This window comes from Solanum dulcamara, chromosome 4 (assembly GCF_947179165.1).
Source record: "Solanum dulcamara chromosome 4, daSolDulc1.2, whole genome shotgun sequence".
NCBI lineage: Eukaryota > Viridiplantae > Streptophyta > Magnoliopsida > Solanales > Solanaceae > Solanum > Solanum dulcamara.
In genome coordinates this window covers 78,943,322-78,963,224 of record NC_077240.1, presented here as the reverse complement: position 1 = coordinate 78,963,224, position 19,903 = coordinate 78,943,322, and the positions used below count along the sequence as shown (strand labels likewise).

The 19,903-nt window shown below is 36.0% G+C and overlaps 1 protein-coding gene and 1 non-coding gene across 6 annotated transcripts; both read left to right on the top strand.

Moving 5' to 3' along the window:
- Window positions 1-28: 28 nt before the first annotated feature.
- Window positions 29-19,825, top strand: LOC129887757 (DExH-box ATP-dependent RNA helicase DExH3). 5 transcript variants are annotated; one of them, XM_055962973.1, is made up of 19 exons: window positions 29-584; window positions 1,988-2,142; window positions 2,234-2,321; window positions 2,614-2,850; window positions 5,796-5,891; window positions 6,420-6,608; window positions 6,770-6,929; window positions 7,021-7,151; window positions 7,604-7,774; window positions 9,496-9,768; window positions 11,220-11,414; window positions 12,102-12,248; window positions 14,458-14,527; window positions 14,666-14,814; window positions 15,775-16,083; window positions 16,220-16,279; window positions 17,173-17,325; window positions 17,421-17,531; window positions 18,333-19,825. In XM_055962973.1, exons 1-19 carry the CDS (start codon window positions 294-296, stop codon window positions 18,795-18,797), a joined length of 3,450 nt encoding a protein of 1,149 aa, XP_055818948.1. In that variant the 5' UTR covers window positions 29-293; the 3' UTR covers window positions 18,798-19,825. The 5 variants fall into 5 exon arrangements, with proteins under 5 accessions (XP_055818948.1, XP_055818947.1, XP_055818949.1 ...); XM_055962972.1 differs by having other exon boundaries at window positions 12,102-12,305; XM_055962974.1 differs by lacking the exon at window positions 12,102-12,248.
- LOC129888183 (small nucleolar RNA U3) lies at window positions 16,739-16,954 on the top strand. Its single transcript, XR_008766606.1, has one exon. It is a non-coding gene; the product is annotated as a small nucleolar RNA U3 (small nucleolar RNA).
- Window positions 19,826-19,903: the final 78 nt, after the last annotated feature.

Genomic DNA, 19,903 nt, shown 5'->3' with positions numbered 1-19,903 from the left:
ATGGAGAACGGCATATTATATTTATTAAAATTATAACATAATACATTATCAAAATAATACGCCACAAATTATTAAAAATAAGGTCGTAAAATCGGCTATCTTCCTCTGCTTCCCAAGAGTTCACTCACCGGCGCCACTGCAGCTCCACCGTCCTACGCCGCCATCGGAGCTACCATTTTTCCCGGGGAAAACTGTCACCTTCTTTTATCAAAAAAAGGTTAAAGAGAAAAAAAGAAGCTGAAGCATAGCTATGATCATAGTATTCTTCAAGTTCATTTTATCAAACACATAGAATGCATTCGAGAGTAGGGTTTCTCTTAGCATGCACGAAAAGGAGGTCTTCTACATCTACTTGTTCTACGGTTCTTCTATCTACTCTATTCTCTTCTCTTCATAATCGGAAGATATTCGCGGCTTGTCACCGCCGGATTTTGATCGGTAGTGATGTAAGTAAGGTTTATTTCTTCAATGAATCGATTTTTTGTGGATTGGGACAGCTGCGTGGGTTTTGTAGATACCCTGGTACAGCAGCTTTAGAGCAATTCTCCGACGATGAATATGAATGCGACTATGAAAATCATCCGGTAATTTTAGTTTTAATTATTTTTTTAGATAATAGAACATTCTGATTTAGATGTTTATTGTTTTAAAATGCTATTTGTAATTTGGAAAATTGAAATGGGAATTAACGTTGTTTTAATACTATTTCTTCAGAAGCAGCTAGGGGTGGGTAGTGTACTGAAAGGAGATTAGAAATATTAGTTTTAGCTTTAGTTCTTACTTAAAGCTAGCAGCTTTGAGTAATTTTCAGTTTTGAAACCTTTAGTTAGTGTGGAAGTAAGGGATGACTTCAATGGTCACATACAGTTAACTGTATTTCTTCTTTGATAAGCTCCTCTAGCACTTATGTGGATCATATGGCGAGAGAGGAATAAATGAGCTTTTGAGGGAGTAGATAAAGACTTTGAACACTCGAGGAATATCCTATTTTCCCTTGTGTCTGCTTTAATAGCTTTTGAGGGAGTAGAGAAAGACTTTTGGAGGGATTTCTACATGTATAGTTGAGTGGGTGTTATTTGTAGAAAACCATGTCCTCTTGTAAGGTTTTCTACTTTTAGTATACAGTATACTTCTTGTATACGGGCAAGCTTTTGCCGTTTCCTAATGAAATTTATTACTTTATAAAAAAATAGAAGCTTGACAACAACTAGGCAATCTGTTTCTATTCCAGTTATATAATAGTTGTTCTGCTAATTTTAGTCCTCGTTTGATGCTCCATGCTTTTAAGTTAGGCTTGTGGTGGGCTTTATCTAACCTGAGTACCCACATTTACTTTCCCTGATCATCTCTAAAAATTCCTCCAAAAATAGCTTCTCCCACTTGAGTCTTGACACTGCCATCAATATTCAATTTAATCACGTGTTATTTAATACTACCAACCAAACTCTGCTTTAGTTATCCAATATTGTTTCTTTTGCAGCCAATCGAACATTGTAATATTTTACTTTTGAAATTTATTCCCTAGGTGTTTCTCTTACTTGCATGGAGATAGTATATCCTTTTATGTTATGTTCTGCTAAAAACAATATGCATGATAGTTGTCAATTGGTATGCGTATTTGCCTATTTAATGTTATAAAAGATCATGGAAAGAGTAGGGGTGAGTTGACTTGAAATGCGTATATGGACTTCAATTTAAGAAATTATGTGTCTGTTGAAGGGCTTGATGGTGGGTGTTGTTGTCAGTGGTCAATGGCCATTGGTTTTTGTTTGTTGTAGCTCAATTAAAAATGGCCAAGAAAATGTAAGGAAAGAAGAATGTTTCTCTATTTGTCTTTATCGTGTGTGCGTTTTGGTTTTTCTTCTTTAATAAATTTATATGTATATTTCCTTCATAAAAAATAAATACAATTTCTGTGCAAATTATTTCTGGTACGAAAGATTTATCAGTTAGAGCTTACTTGAGGACTTTGAGAGTTCAATGACAGGCTTCGTCATCAGTGGCCAATGTAGATGAGTGGAAATGGAAACTTAGCCTGCTGTTGCGCAATGAGAAGGATCAAGAAGTTGTATCCAGAGATAAACGGGATAGAAGAGACTATGAACAGATATCCAACCTTGCTAAAAGGATGGGTCTCTATAGGTAGGGAAGAATGTTGTTGATGATTTCTCGTCACGCTGTTTGTTATCTTGTCTTCGTACTTTATGTACTCTTTTCTTTTTGCATCTTGCAGTGAAATTTATGGGAAAGTTGTAGTGGTGAGCAAGGTTCCTCTTCCTAATTACAGACCCGATCTTGATGATAAACGGCCTCAAAGAGAGGTAAGAGTTGTCTCCTAAATAATACAATTATTTCCTTCTGTTGTTACATGTTGATGAGGGTTTAATATCTATATATAGAGTAACAATTGGAGAAATGAACTTTTAAGTTGACATTTGGATTTGGTTATAAATTTGTGTTAATCAAAAGAGTAAATTAAAGATAAAACGATGTAGAAATGACATTGAGATGTAGTTATCTGAATGTGTCCTTGCAAGATTTCTTGCTGTTCAACATTCTAGATTTGCTCGAGTTTAGAAAGCAGAAGTTGAATTTTTGATTGCATTGATGCAGGTAGTAATCCCACTAAGTTTGCAAAGGAGAGTAGAAGGCTTGCTCCAGGAGCATATAGATAGAACACAACTCAGTAGTGCAAAAGCTGACATCATTTTAGATGGTACTAAGTCCTCTGATATAGTTACAAATGCGAATATGGATGAAAATCCAGATTCATTCTTGGATGGCGCTGTCATGGAGAAGGTTCTTCAAAGGCGGAGCTTACGCATGCGTAATATGCAGAGGGGTTGGCAGGTATCTTTCCGTGTTTCTATTTCTATTGTATTTTCTTTATATTCTTTGGAAAACATTACTCGTTTCAGATGCATGTCGCACTCTATGTTCCCGACCTTAATTTTAAAGATAAAGGATGTTGGCTCACGCAGTGACCTCTTGGAAACATCAAAAGGAGTTAGAAGAGTATGTAATCTTGATATTAAGAAGTCTTATGATCATGTTAGGGTGATTCTAGTAGTTTTTGAAGCTATCTCTTGGCTTGAAAAAGTTACTTATATCCGGTTAATAAAGTTACTAATTGTTGCATTCTGACTGCCACCTTAGGCTGTCAGGTTCTTTACCAACTACTCCATCCGTTTCAATTTGTTTGATCTACTTTTTCTTTTTAGTCCGTTTAAAAAAGAATGACCCTTTCCTTTTGTTAAAATTGACAAGATTCTAGATAGTCTTAATGTAGCAACTTGGTAGGTGAAAGTTAGGTGAAAGTTTGGTAAACTTTGACATCTTGGCAAAATTTGATGTCATGGATGACATCAAGAGCAAGAATTTATTCCTATAAATAGGTAACTCTTGATTCATTTGAAACACACCTCAAAAACATTTCTCTTGTCTTCTCATATTTTAAGGCATTTGCAAAATACATTAGAATAGTAGAGAATTGATAGAGCAATTCTCTTAGTTGTATTTGGGATCTCTCCCCTTTCTTTGTTAATATAAAGACAGTTGTTCTCTGGTGGACATAAGATCATTCTGATCCGAACCACATTAAATATTGTTGTTCTTTATATTTTCACGTTTTCGCTAACACCTTTTTTAGCAACTTTCAACTTTTCACCTGACATATTTAAAATCACAAGATTAAAAGACATTTTGGTACATTTGATAGATTTTTAATCTTAGGCCACAAGCTTTAAATGTCTTCTTTACTTTTTTAAACTCCATGCCAAGTCAAAACAGGTCATTCAATTTGAAACGAAGAGAGTAATTATCTTGGATAGCCATTAGGACCCAAGCACAAAGCTTTATAACATCTAGGAAGTAGTATTGGAGAAAGTGAAAAAAGTTTAGCCAAGTAGAAGAAACAATATCTACTAATATTTTCTCGGGTAGGGAGATTGGTTCTAATTAATAGCTTGTTGGATTCATTTTCTACACATGTAATCTCTCTGTTAAGAACTCTCATATTCAGAAGATGAGAGTTGCGTGAGAGTTCTGGAAATGAGGATGCTGATGTGGATGTTTGGGCATACTAGGAGAGTTGAAAGATAGGAGTGGCCTCCGTAGTGGACAAGATGAGGGAAGCGAGAGTGAGATAGTTTGGACATGTGAAGAGGAGATGTACAGATGCCCTATTGAGGAGGTGTGAGAGGTTGGCTATGGGGGTATAAGAAGAAGTAAAGGTAGAGGCTGAAGAAGTATTGGGGAGAGGTGATTAGACAGGACATGACACATCTTCAGCTCATCGAGAACATGACCTTAGATAGAAGGGTGTGGATAAGGGTGGCAAAATCAAACTCAACCCGTTCAAGTTTGGACGGGTTTGGGGTATTAACTTCAGAAGAAACTTGAGAAAAATTTCAATGATTGCGAGGCTCACTGGGTTGCCGATTTTTTTTGTCTTATACACATTTCAACAGCTAACCATACAGAAGACAACATATCATGGATCCCTAACAACAAGGGTTTGTTCACCATGCTACAAAATTTCAATAAAAGAGGACTTACTAAGTCCTTGGCCGTCGAAATAGATCTGCAGATCTGAAGCTCCGTTTAGGGTAGCTTGCATTACATGGATTTTGTGTGAAGAAGCTTATCTCACTCATGAGAATCTTCGGAAAGAGGTTTTGACCTATGTAGCAAGTGCTTTTTATGTGGGAGGCATCCAGAGAGCATCTGCCATTTGTTTTTGTACTATCAGGTTACTATGCAATTGTGACAGTTTTTTTCAAAGTATAATTGGATTGCAATGGGTCATGCCAAGATCAACAAATAATATGCTGAGGTGCTAGCAAAGAAAAGGCCTTGGGAAGAGGAAGTTACTGTGGTGGAATAATATACCTGCATGTATTTGGTGGATTGTCTGGACGAAAAGAAATGGGTGATGTTTTGAAGATTCTGCGAGCTCCACCAACAAGATAAAAGTCTAATTGTATGTTTTTGTTTATGTAGGATGGAACACGTAAATGAAGCTGAAATAGTTCTACAAACATTACAATCCCTACAAGATTAGACGGGGCACACTTTGTTGTTTATTCTTTTACTACAGTGTACAGAGATGTGCTGTTCTAATTTATAAAATTACTTTACCTTCTACAAAAATATAAAAACAAATCTCCATATTGCCTGCAATGGTTAGCATTCTATTGTCCTGAGGTGAATGTAGAAGATCTTTTTTGCATGGGGATCTTTTTATCTAGAGCCCGTTTGGATGGGCTTTAAGTTGGTCAAAACCAACTTAAAGCCCCTTTTTAGCTTTTGGACGTGTTTGCCTAATGCTAACTTTAAGCCATAAAGTTCTTAAAGTCAGTCAAAAATAAAAAGGTAGGATTTCTAACTTTTTTTTTTCTAAGTGCTTAAAGCCATTTTGTTTGACCATGAAAATTACTTTTATATCCCTTATATTTTAACTAAATTCCCAAACTACCCTTTTTATTCTTTTAACCCTAAAATTCAAACATTTATTTTCAACATAGGCACTTTTATCCAAACACTCAACTGCTTATTTATAAAAATAACTTTTAGCACTTCAAAGTTCTAAAAGCACTTCATACATAAAAGTTACTTTTTTGAAACTCATCCAAACGGGCTCCTAATCACAACCCATTGTTTATGAAACTATCTCTGTATGTTCAACTCCGTGTTTCATTCGTTATTCTTTTTTCCCTTCTTCAATATCAGCATCCACAAACTTTTGTTGGATACATATTCCATGTATAAATGCTCATTGGATTTGTTTCCCGCAGGAATCTCCTGATGGCAACAAAATGCTAGAATTCCGGAAATCTCTTCCTGCATTTAAGGAAAAGGAAAGGCTGCTCCAAGCTATTGCACGTAATCAGGTCTTACTCTGATAAACTTATGATTCTTTCTCTGTGCAATGGAAGCATGTATGGTGATTGCATATGGAAGATATGTAGCCCGAGTCAATGCCCTTCTTTATTCTTTTAATTTGACACTGAACCCTTATCATGAAAGATGTGGTCGTGCTGGAAGGTTCTTGAACTATAGATCATTCAAAATGCATATAAGCTTTTGCTCTCCTATTTGCACAGTCAAGAAACTCAAGTCCCTTAAGAATCTAGTGATTATGCTTATACACTGATAACGTTTAAATGATCACATTAACTGGTTTTGAATTCTCTAGTGTTTGGAGGATGTCCAGGGAACAGACTAGGACATATTCGTAGTGCATAAATCTATTTTAGCATTGGGATAAACAGTGAAGAAAACACAGTTTTATAAATATTGGACATGTGACGATTCTTGATGTTTGTGACTTGCAGAGTAGAAACGCAAGGAACTGAAAATTGGTTGTAATTTGTTAACTTGTTTTATGTCAACTCAGTCTCTTTTGATTATTACAACAGGTGGTAGTAATTTCTGGCGAGACAGGATGTGGTAAGACCACTCAACTGCCACAGTACATTCTAGAGTCAGAAATAGAATCTGGCCGTGGAGCATTCTGTAGCATAATTTGTACTCAGCCTCGAAGAATATCTGCTTTGGCTGTTGCAGAAAGAGTGGCTACAGAAAGGGGAGAACCTCTTGGTGACTCAGTATGCTACTATTCTTCTCTGCTCTAAATCCTTTTTTTAGGGGCTTTTGGTTAAGCTTTCACTGGATGAGACGGTCATAAAAGTTGAAATTTTGTTTGTTACGATTAAATTTGGAAGCTTCTTTATGTTAGTTGCTGTTCTTCACAGAGTATTTTTGGTAGGTTGGTTATAAAGTACGATTAGAAGGGGTGAAAGGAAAAAATACGCATTTGCTATTTTGTACGAGTGGTATTTTGCTTCGTCGTCTTCTCAGTGACCGCAATCTTGACGGTATAACCCATGTTTTCGTTGATGAAATTCATGAACGAGGCATGAATGAAGGTAGCTGAATTGGCAAATTAGGTCTCTGATTTTGGTTTTCTTATGAAAGCATTTCCAATGCATTGAACATTTGCTTCTCATTCTTTATCAGATTTCCTGTTGATTGTGTTGAAGGATCTTCTTCCACGACGCCCAGATTTGAGATTGATTTTGATGAGTGCTACTCTTAATGCTGAATTATTTTCCAGTTACTTTGGAGGAGCACCTATGATTCACATCCCAGTAAGCTGCAACTTGGATCACCAGTCAGTTAGAGCATTATACATGATGTTGGTGTTTGTGTACTAGTTTAGATGATAGTAGTCCCTTTTTCTCTGCCCAGTACTCTATGATTCCCCTATATATTCGATTTTTGGGATTTCTCGATGCAGATTTGAAAAGAATGAGCATTCTACTTTTCTTCCTTTAGATAAGTGCATATATGCAAAATGTTAAGTCTATTATGTGATATTTATATAATTCTAACTTCACTTGAGATTTCTTTTTCATTTTTGTTTTGTTATGTAAAATTTTACTACCATCAATTAAGGTCATAACATGTCGACTTTTCATTCCAGAACAACTTTTATCTTTCTGTGTTGTTTTGTTAAACCAGGTTTTAGGCTGTTGAGATTTGCTGGCTTATTTGACACATTATGTTAAATTTTTGGCTAATTGCATTTTGTATGATATAGGGCTTCACATATCCTGTAAGAGCAAACTTTCTGGAAGATGTGCTGGAAATTACGGGATATAAGTTGACTTCATTCAACCAAATTGATGATTATGGTCAGGAAAAGATGTGGAAAACACAAAAACAGTTAGCACCCCGCAAAAAGAAAAATCAGATAACTGCTCTTGTTGAGGTTGCTATTCTGTCTGTAGTTGTGTTCTGTACATGAGATGAAGCACTTTCATAATTGCTAGTTATGTATTGTCTTCTTTCGTCCATTTCTGTTAGATTTTCAGCTTCCTTCATATTATTTTTTTACAACTTTGCTCTATTCTTTTTTTTCCGGTGCTTGTTTTCTGATTGTTTTTTCATTTTCTTTTGATGTCCTTCTCTACCTAAGAACATCTAATAGGGATCTTTATCTCAAAATTTAGAAATGAAGACAGAGTGATTCAACTGAAGTTTGAGCTTGTTTCTTATACTGAATCAGGTGTTCCTCATAGATCATCAAACAATATGATAGAATATGTAAGTTATATGTTCTTAATATGCTAACACGTGAAGGCCATGAGGGAAGCTAATACCTCTTCCCTAGACCTTTAAAACATAACTGTAAAACTTCACGAAATTGACTTTGCCTCGTGTTCTGCAAGATTTCTGTACCCATTCAATCTGCTGTGCTCTCAGCTAAGAGCAATATAGGGTGAATGACCTTCTCCTTATTAATCTGGATAGAGAATCCACCTTCTGGTTAGAAAAAATCTTTTGGATTTTACCTAACAAAATTTGAAATAGTCACTTGGTTTCCTTGGTGCCTGCATATACAGAGTGGAATTTGGTAGATTCATCTGCTGTAAAAAGCCCCTATTTCACGCCCGTTCTGCCCCAAATGATTAATTTAAGTTGAGATATTCGAAATTCGAATAGCTAAAGCATCTGAGGGTGCACTTTTTCCTTTTCCCTAGAAGTTCATGAGAAGAGGGAGAAGAAATAGTGCAGTTTGACTAGTAACTAGATGCATAGTGTTTTTTCATTTTCAAGAAATTGCTCCTATGTAATTTACTGAATCTTTTTTTTTTCTGTCAGTCATGTGTACTAGTTGTGATTTAAGTGTCAAGGCATTAGGTATTCCAGATATCATAATGTGGGTGTTCAGATGTGTTTGCATGACTTCTGTGGTGCATTAATATACTGGTATTTTGTACTTATTTGGTTGGTCTTATTAATTCAGTCTTACACTGCATTGTAGGGTTGCCTATTCATAACCTGTTGGGAAAGATGGGTTTAAGTTATGGGAGATCCGAAAAACATGTATTTGAGATCTAAGCAACTTAATTTTCATGCATAGAATCTTGATTTAAAAGGAGTGAGTACTCCTTTTTGTGTAATTATGTGCCAGTTGAACATACTTTTCTCTTATGTCGCCTTTCAAAAAAGACTTACCATTCTATCTACGTAAACTATTTGGTATTGTTCTCACAGATATTTACTATTTCAAAAAATTTATAAAGAAAGAAAGGTTTTCTGTTTGTATAATTTTATATTTTTTAGGTATACTTCTTCTATGCAGGCAAATGTTTTGCCTGGTTAATGTAATTTATTACTTTATATAAAAGGACAGAAAGTTTTCCACTCCATAAATCGTCAAGAAATGCGTAAACTTTCACTGGAAAAAGGGGTTGTCGGAGTGAGTTCCGGTGAGAGAACGAATTACTGACTATTGGGCTCATTTCCCAAGATAGAGAATATTCATTGTTGGTATTATCTCAAATTTTCCTCCCATCGTGTTCTTTCTTTCTTAAGTAGTTTTATTATTGTTGGTTAGATGCTGTAGAAAGATATTGTCATACTGCTGGTACTGCAGGAGAAGATACAGTACTAATGTTGTATGAATGATGTACTACTATATGACAGGATGCTGTAGACAAATCAAACTTCGAGAATTATAGTCCAAGGGCACGTGATTCACTAGCATGCTGGGCTCCTGATTGTATTGGATTCAATCTTATTGAGGCAGTTTTGTGCCATATATGTCGGAAAGAACGTCCAGGTGCTGTATTAGTATTTATGACTGGTTGGGAAGATATTAGTTGTTTAAGAGATCAACTTAAAGCACATCCTCTCTTGGGTGACCCAAATAGGGTGTTGGTGCTCACTTGTCATGGTTCTATGGCTACCTCTGAGCAGGTAATACTGCTCTCTTCTCATTTTGATCCCTCTTTGGGTTTTGCAGTTGTTTCTGCTTTTCTTTGAACGCTATCTTGCTCAGACTCTTCAAAAATGTCTCCTGGTACTTGTCGGATCCTCCAAAAGTAGTGCATTGTTGGAGGATCCGACACATGTGCAGCAACATTTTTGCAGAGTCCGAGCAAACATAGTTTGAATGTATACAGCATATCTCCTTCATTTTCGTAATGTTGGTTCATGTAATTACTGTATTAGGATCTGTTCTAATGAGGTGTCACTTTTTCAGTCTTTCACAAGAGATTGTAAAAGAAGTTGTACAAATTATAACAAAGTTACCTATGAACTCACTTCTTTCACTTGTCTGCCAATATTTTTCTCCTCTCTTTCCCAAAAACTCAAAAAAAGTCCTGTCCTCTAGGTGTTCCCTATGTTATATGATATATACACATTTCAACAGTTTTGATAATTTTTTCAAGCAAAAGGTACGGTTCACTTTTTTACTATATAACTAAGTTCTTTCTTTACATCAAGATGCTTAAACATGGACTTTCTTTACAACACTCCTGATAATTGTGCTGAGTCAAAGATGGATGGTTAACATGGGGCCAATGTCTTGTTATGTTTTATTTTGGTCATGAGTTAATTTCATGAATGTTCCGCTGACAAATGGATTACTGAGGCCTCATTTGTTTGCACTTAATGAAGGTCTTAATCATTCAGGTCTCATTCATTAAGTTCGTTTGTTTTTTAGGTCTGAATTTTAATCATTAAGTGTGTGTGTCTTTTCCCTTTTACAACCAATTAATGGAACTGAATAGATCTGAATGATTATAATTTATAGCATAGTTTTAATATCATTAAGATGTCTATTCAAGTTACGAAGATGACTGTTCTTCCATTCCATCCATTCATCGCTACGTCCATCACCTACCATTGCCAACTATTCAAGCTGCTTCCCTCTATTATCAACTACCACCAACCACCACCATTGTCAATCCCTACAATCAGTTGTTGCTAGCCACCATTTTTAATCATCACCACCAACCACCACAGCAACTACCACTATTAGTCACCGCTATATAATGCATCATTCACCCAGTCATTATCAGTCGCCTCCATCAACCACCATTTACCAAGACCATCTCCTATCTACACCCACAACCACCTATGCCACCGCTAATCAAGTAATATAAGGGCGTTGTGCTGGAATATGCCTACTGCCTTACACCACTAGGAAACTAAGAAATTTGTCTGTCCCAGTCACTGCGTAAACGCTGATCATTGTTAAAAAAAGTTGCATTTCATACTCCTTGTTTTAGTAGGAAATTATCCTTTTAATTGCAATGGGATATCTATGTTTTTACTATCAGTTCAGATGTATTATTACTAGAAGTGTACTTTCCTTTCATTGGCCATATGATGTTTTGACAAACTTAAATTGTAATCTGCAGAAACTCATATTTGAGAAGCCACCTCAGAATGTACGTAAAATAGTACTTGCAACAAATATGGCCGAGGCAAGTATTACTATAAATGATGTGGTCTTTGTGGTGGACTGTGGAAAAGCGAAGGAGACAACTTATGATGCGCTAAATAATACTCCGTGCTTATTACCTTCATGGATTTCACAAGCTTCTGCACGACAAGTAAGTTCCTTGAATAAACAACATCTTTTTTATTCAGCCTAAACTTTCCTTATGTAATTCGATTTTCTTTTACCGTCTTTTTTCATGCAAAATTCTAGAGAGAATGAACAACTTCTCCCCCTCATAAGTAATATGAAAAGTTCTGTGCTTAGATGTTACTTAAAAAACATGATAACATTACCCGATCAAAAAATAAATTAATAACATTTTGTTTTTGGATTGCTTTGGATGATTTTCTTGGTAGCTTTATATGCTGTTAAAAATCATTTTCTGTCGACTGAGTCTGAGGATCCAGCTGAACCTTGTACTTTTATTATATTTTGATTTCTACTTGTTTTATAAACACACAGGAGGGAGCCCATCATGTCTTTTCTTAGTAAAAATATTACTCTGTTTGAAAGTTACATGTTATCTGAGACCCATTGTCCTGTGTTGACATGAAATTTTATTGTTGAAAAAGTAAGATGTGCCTTTTCACATGCCTTATCAGCTACTTTGTAATTTGATTAGCTGATAAAATACTAGGTTGTGCATTGCCTTGCAGTAACATCTGTTCAATTTATTTTGAATATCTGATGATAGAAATGCGAATTCTTCTCACTGTTATCTTTGAGTCAGATTTTGATGTTATGTTGGATGTTCTTGTCCTTGTTTGTTTATGGAGCTGTCATATATCTCATGTTGCAGAGAAGGGGTAGGGCTGGCCGTGTCCAACCAGGCGAGTGCTACCATTTGTATCCACGATGTGTGTATGAAGCTTTTGCTGAATATCAACTACCCGAACTCCTGAGAACTCCTTTGAATTCTCTTTGCTTGCAAATAAAGAGTTTGCAGGTTGGAAGTATTGCTGAATTCCTATCAGCTGCTCTTCAGCCTCCAGAATCTTTGGCTGTAAGTGGTTCCTCTCTTGATGCTTATTCTATGTTTCTTATGCTCTTTTCTGGATCAATAATAACTTTTATGTTTGTAGCAATAATAATAACTTTGCTTCAATCCAAACTAGTTGGGTTGGACATCTTAGGATCTGAATCCTCAATAGCCATTCCACTCCATTTTGTCCTCTTTCATTTTAATACTCCTGGACAATTTAGGGGTTTCTAAGCTAGGAATTCTCTAACGCCACACTTATACCTGCGTTGAAAACTTTTACGTTTTTAAGCTTGGATGTAATTGTCTGGGTATATTGCTGATAATTGCCAAAATACCTTTCGCTACAGCAAAAGCCCTCACTCTCGTTTCTTTTCCTTCTTTTCAGTGCTGTTGACTTTCCATCTCTACCTCTCCACTCTTGTTTCTTTTCCTTTTTTAAAATAAATAAATAAATAAAAATATTTCGCACTATTTAAGTGTGTTTTACTTACAAAGTTTAGTCAAATTATTAATTATTATATGTTATTTAAAACAATAATTTGTATTTAATAAAATAATCTTATCTAATCAATTTAGAACTTAATGTGAATAGAGAGAAATTAATTTGTTTTTGAATTAACTTGAGGTTAAAAATCTTGTCATAATCTGCTATTATTTTTGTGTTAAAAACTTTAAGGGCGTCTAGGTATTTTTAATAGAAAAAAGTGCTTAATCAACTGCTTATTTTCAAGATTCAGAACTTCTATTCAAACATGTGTGTTCGCTGTCCCATGTTATGATTTGACACACACTCGTTTTTAGTCTATTCAAAAAAGGATGATACCTTTCTCTTTTTAGATACAGATGTTAGTATTGCCATTTTACCCATGATGACATGACGTGTTTGGATCCTCTTTATATAACAGTTCATTCTTTTATGAGTGGAGAAAAAGACATGTGTAACTCTCACCACCACTCGTTTAAAAGGATAAGTTTGGTACTTTGTATCATTTGTGTGTCAGTTGAACACCTTCACATAAAATGGAACACCTTCACATAAAATGGAACGATGGGAGTAATTGCTTATTTATATTTTATAAAATAAGCTCCATCACTTCGGAAATCTTTTTCAGCACTTAAATGGTTAAAAATTACTTTATTCAGTTAAGACTAAAGTTAACAACAGGTAAGAGAAAAGGGAAGGAACTCCCATAAGTTTCTTGGAACACCTAACAACATGGTTGCCTAGCCCCAGATATTCAAACAAATACCCAGTGTAATCCCACAAGTGAGGTCCGGGGAGGGTAAAGTATACGCGACCTTACCCGTAAGTTGAGAGGTAGAGTGGCTATTTTCGATAGGCCCTCGGCACTAATAATTATAAGCACGAATAACATTATGGACAATGAAATTGGAAAAAAGTAACGGTAAAGTGAAATATCAATTGTTTAGTGTAGCCTCTTCAGGAACACTCATTGGCAAGGAAAAGTAAGTTTTAGAGCCTTGATGACAACTCTAAAGTGCACATTAAGCAGGTGAAGCGCTCAACATGTTTTGAGCCTTGCTTCAGAGCTTAAGGGCGCCTTTTGGCAACACTTCTTAAATTTCCAACTTTATTTGGAATAGTTCTCTTCCCAACCGGCATCCGTGCGCTCGCCTGCATGTTCTAGACTATAATTGTTGATGTGGCATGTCGTTGAGATGCGACAGCATATCTTCACCGCACATAATAGACCTCTCTGAGGTTTCTCATGTGTCTGTAATGGGAAAGAATTCTCCGCCCACATTAGCAGAGGTTTTAATTGGTGCTCTCTGAAGTTGAGACACGTCCCCTAGAAACCAGGGTTGTGGGCAGTCGCAGAACTTCTTCTGGTTCTCTGGATCTCTTATGAGTGTGCTAGGTGTGCATGCACAACATCTGGAAAATCAACTTTTCTGGACTTGGCCAATGTTGAGTTAAATTTGATTGTCTTTTAATCCAATTATGCTCCAATGTATGTTTGATATGGACGTGAACTTGATTTTCACTTGGCTTGGCCATTGGACCTTAATAGGCTTACAAGATCAAATGATGCTATACACCTTTTTTTTAATGACTGTGATGTCCGGGCCAGCTATACACATGCCATTTAGAATAGAGTGTTGCTTCTTAGTTTCCTAGTATGATTGAAATTACAATGGCCATGTACTGCAGGTGCAAAATGCTATTCAGTTTTTGAAGATGATTGGTGCATTAGATGAAAATGAGAATCTTACACATCTAGGTATGTATTTTTTTGAGGAGAAAAATAATCTGTTTCATGAAAATGTATCGCTTCTATGATATATTTTTTGACTAGTTATGTTTATGACCTTTATTCTGAGGTTTATAAGTTATATCTTCGTCATTTCCTTACAACCAGGTAAATTTTTAGCAATCCTCCCTGTGGATCCCAAGCTTGGGAAAATGCTCATTATGGGTGCTATTTTCCGATGCTTTGATCCTGTTTTGACTATAGTGGCTGGTCTTAGTGTACGGGATCCATTTCTATTGCCTCAAGATAAAAAAGATGTAAGTAGAAAGCAATTTGTTCCAATAGCCTCGCCTCCTTTAAATTTCATTTACTACTAGTTGGTATTATTCTACTTTCACTTTGCTATACATTCTTTTTTTTTTTAGTTCATGTCCTTAATGTTCCATCACTTCAAGATTGTGCGTCTCTGCTTCTTTCCATGTTTGCTCAATGGATAGTTATACCACTTTGCCGATTTAAATAACCCAGAGTTATAAGAGGAAGTTATCCTGAAACAAAGAATGTTATAAATGATTTAACTTTTGCCACTTGAAGTGCATTTTTTGAGAAGTTGTAAGAGTTTTAGGTTGAAGGAGTTCTATTTGTTATATCCAAAGTGTATTTCTCATTTAGCAGTTAGACATTGATGTGGCTTTGCCTAGATGAACACAAAATATTTAAAGGAAGAAGGAATAAGAAGACAGATAGAAAATCCATGTATTTATGCCTGATCAAGGTGGGACTTTTAAAAAAAAAAGGTTACTCTCCCTTATTCATAGAGGAAAACAAAGGAAACTAGGTTCGATCAAAATCCTTTATGGTTCTCTGTTCTTTTGATAAATAAGTAATTTTTTTATTAACATCCAAATCTCACATTAAGATAACACTGGGTTATGGACAAAAAAGTTTTGTAGAAAGAAATTCGATATCTTATCAATTCTTGTACTGAACAGAGAAAATTTTGCAGTGCTTGTATCTCTTAAATACCTTCCAGTATACACCACATAACTAATTTGGGAGACCTGTCAACTTCATTTCCCCCAGTGATAGATGGCCTCATGCAGGGTTCAAGACATTTGAAGAACATACTAACTTGGCTTATTCCCATCTTATTCATCTTCTCATTTTCAACTCTAGCTAGCATCGAGCAGCCAGCACAGTATAACACTGCACTAGATAATGTTGTTTTGGTTCTAGTAAATATTGTTCACCAATATTGATCAACTCCCATTTTGCAGTTAGCAGGGACAGCAAAGTCCAGATTCTCAGCCAAGGACTATAGTGATCATATGGCGCTTGTCCGTGCATATGAAGGATGGAAAGATGCTGAAAGGGAAGGTTCTGCCTACGAATATTGCTGGAGGAATTTCCTCTCTGCCCAGACTCTTCAAGCTATCCATTCTCTTAGAAAGCAATTTATCTTCATCTTGAAAGATGCTGGATTGCTTGATGCTGATACTGCAACTAACAATAAACTAAGTTACAATCAGTCTTTGGTTCGTGCTGTCATATGTTCTGGCTTGTATCCTGGAATTTCATCAGTGGTGGTATGCAATGGTTCTACAGTTCTGATCTTGTTTCATGAATTTATTTCAGTCCAACTGTGTGTGTGTATGTGTATATATATATATATATATATATATATATATATATATACTTATAAGAAATCATGTGCATGTGCAGCACAGAGAGACATCAATGTCCTTCAAGACTATGGATGACGGACAAGTCTTTCTTTATGCAGTAAGTTCAATGAACAGTTCTTTGGAAGTTATTAGATTATAAAGTTAGTGACAGCTTTTGTTTCTGCTCTTTTCCTTTTTGCTGGAGCCATTTAATCTATGTGGGGAGGAGGCTCCTTGCACAAATAAAAAAAATTCCACATTTTATTTGATTGGACATCAATCCAACAATTTTCTCTTATCTTGGTGTCACCTTCAATACAAGATAATCTCATAAAATGGAGAAAGAAAATAAAACAATGGGAAATAATATTCTGGAATTCTGAACAGGAAAGCATATATCCCTTGAAATGATGCATAGACCTGTTTGGAAATTGGAAGTTTTGTTTTTCTTTTTCTTTTTTAGGTGCCGAATTTGTTTTCAAATCTATGTCTTATTTCATGAATTCTCCCCAGAAATAAGAGATAGACTACTTTTGGAGGATCTGACAAGCACCCATCAACATTTCCGAAGAGTCCGAGCAACATAGTTGAACAGGATCTGTTCTATAGGCTCTTCCCAATGTATCCTTGAGTTCTAAGGAGACAGGAAATCTAGTTTGGTGGATGAACCGTGGCCATGAGACCAGATTATGATTAATAGCCTCCATGCTCTTCAGGGTCATGGTGGCATAGATGATCGTTCTCAGCCTGGTTTGTCCGGGCCTGAGATGGTCTCATGTCTGTCTGATAGACTCTTCACCTCTTTGGTCATCCAAAAAAAATAAAATTACACAAGTTCATTACCGTAACATGATATTTACACAGCACAAATTTCTTTGGACAATCCCTTTCCAGTAGGAGGGTGGACTTGCACTTCAGCAGTTGAATTGTCGTGTTACTTACACCTGTATATTCCAATTGTTATGTTTGTCATATTGCTGAAGATGTTTAACATCTCAATTGTGTTTTCAGAATTCAGTCAATGCTCGTTATCAAACGATTCCATACCCTTGGCTGGTGTTCGGTGAAAAAGTGAAGGTCAATACAGTCTTCATACGTGATTCTACTGGAGTATCTGATTCGATTGTGATCCTATTTGGTAGTACTCTAGACTCTGGAGATATGGTAACTTTTCTCTGCCTAGATGCTTACAGATTCACATATCCCTGAAGCAGTTAACAGCTGTGGGTTCCTAAATCTTGTGATTATCTTTTCTTCAGGCTGGGCATTTAAAGATGTTGGGTGGATACATAGAGTTCTTCATGGATCCTACTCTGGCGGATTGCTACATAAAGCTCAAAGAGGAGCTCGATATGCTTTTGCAAAAGAAGGTGAATTTTCCAGGATCTTGTTTCCTTCTCAATGCATGCTACTCCTACTTATGAACCACTATATTTCTGCTAACTAAACAGCAAGCGGACAAGTGCACTAGAGTACTTTAAGCATGGTATTTAGGGAAACTCTTTTCTTTACCTTTAAGATAGTGATGTTTCAGAGAAGCTAACATGATCTGAATCAAAAGAAACTAGCTCTACATAACCACAAGGGAAGTTTATATCTCACCGATTGAGAGTACATCTTTGTCTACTACAAACAAATGCCGGAAGTACTCTCAATTCGAGTTCTTACTCTAACTGCTGCTTTCTGGAGATTGGCCCAATAATTTGTTTGATATTTTAGACTGTATTAATACTAATTCCTGTAAAGGAATTTTAAGTTTTAGGTTTTGTTATGAGTTTGTTGTCTATTTATTCATTTTGAAGGTTATCTTAGTTTTTTTCTTGTTTCTTTTGTTTTGTGGTGGTGGGTTGGGGGGAGTTGGATAGCAGGAAGGAAAGCTGTCAACCCAGATAATTTGTGAAGAAAGTGAACAGAACTGATGTAAGAATGAGAAAAGGCATGTGTGCTAATCCATTTGATTATTGGGCCAATTTTGTTTTTCTTTAAATAATACCCTGGAGTTTTGAATTTTTTGTTCTGAAGATAAAACGACTAATCGTATTAATTTATGTTCTGTCCTTCATTGGTTGTTAATTTATTTTAAATAATTTCCTATTTATTTGTTAATTTACTGGGTTTTGGATGATTTATCAAAAAATAGAAAGAGTTACACCGGTTCTTGTATGATGCAGCTTCAAGATCCTGAGGTAGACATCCACAAGGAAGGCAAATACCTTATGCTTGCTGTTCAGGAGCTGGTTTCAGGAGATCAGTCTGAGGGCAGGTTTGTGTTTGGTCGTGAAAACAAGAAGCCTAAAGATTCTAAGGACACTGATAGATTTACAAGGGACGGGACAAACCCAAAGAGTTTGTTGCAAACCCTACTTATGAGGGCCGGTCACTCCCCTCCCAAGTACAAAACAAAGCATCTAAAAACAAATGAATTTAGGGCACTTGCAGAGTTCAAGGGAATGCAATTTGTAGGTAAACCGAAGAGAAACAAAGCTCTTGCAGAAAAGGATGCTGCAATAGAGGCACTAGCATGGTTGACTCAAACATCTGAAAAGAATCATGATGAAGATGATAAATCTCCTCCTGATGTCACCGATAACATGCTGAAACTTCTTGGTAAACGCAGGAGATCAAAGCGTCGGTGAGGTTGTGGACACCAGATATTTTTAATAGTTGATAGTGTGGACCACTAGAAGACAAACTTGAAGCTTCCAGTTGATCAACCTCCAGACTCTTTATCACTTTTGGAAGACCAAATACGCCAAGATCTGATAATGGTGGTGCCAGTTTTGGCCCTGGTTTACAGGTATCAGATTCAGCTTAGGCTCATAAAAAAGTAAGTGTACATAAGCGCAAAGTAGGGCCATGGATTGTCACCAGATGGCTGCATTAATAAACTAGAACAGTTGACCAGATTGCAAAAATAGGGAGCTGTGAGGTTCTGTTCTTTGAAGTGGCATAAATGCTAGGTCATCTAAGTTGCAACTAACAGGGATCCTGCAACCATTTTTGTTTAATCACCACGGCTTGTTCTTTGCGTATACAGTAAAAGTGTCATGCTTCCGCGCAACCCCAGAGCTATCCACAAGAAAGCGACTTTAGCTGAACTTACATTTTCTACAGTTTTACAAGGAGAGGGTTTCAACAGCTTATCTTGAATATGAATTGAGCAGTCTCTTAAAGATTCTACATTCCATAGCAGATCATAGATTATGGCTCGAGCATGTTGCTTCTCTCCCTCGACAGAGTTTCTTGCTGTAACAAAGAGAAGGTATTTGGAGGAAGAAAAAATATTGATGGACGATTAAAATATTCACTCATATCAAACTTGGGCAGAGTACCTGAAGAAGCCTATAACATTATGTGGTTTCTAATTAGGTTTTATTGTACATTAGCTTGTTTGATCGTTGTTACTTTATGCATTAGCTTATTTTATTGTTGTAACTTAAACTATAGATTTTCAGCTGCATATGAATTAGTCATTATTTGAGCAGCACACTAATGCAAAATTAACCAGTTGTACTCATAACTTATTCAGTTAGTTGGGTTTAATCTGTTTTTGGTTGTATTATATTTATGTCACAGGAATTTGGCCTCAAGGTCTAGGGGTTAACTTGTCTATTCAGCCTATGCATATATTATGTCCATTTATGGATAAATGAACTTATAATTACATAGATGTTATGGAACTACACATTTTTGATATCATGTTCTGGATAAAAGCTTGAAATTTGGGTTGCTCATAAAAAAA

Bases quoted from the DNA above. Each gene is read 5' to 3' on its own strand.
- LOC129887757 (XM_055962972.1), top strand. From the start codon at position 294: ATGCATTCGAGAGTAGGGTTTCTCTTAGCATGCACGAAAAGGAGGTCT. The intron at 2,851-5,795 runs GTATCTTTCCGT...TGTTTCCCGCAG, and splicing joins ATATGCAGAGGGGTTGGCAG to GAATCTCCTGATGGCAACAA. The intron at 14,528-14,665 runs GTATGTATTTTT...CCTTACAACCAG, and splicing joins TGAGAATCTTACACATCTAG to GTAAATTTTTAGCAATCCTC.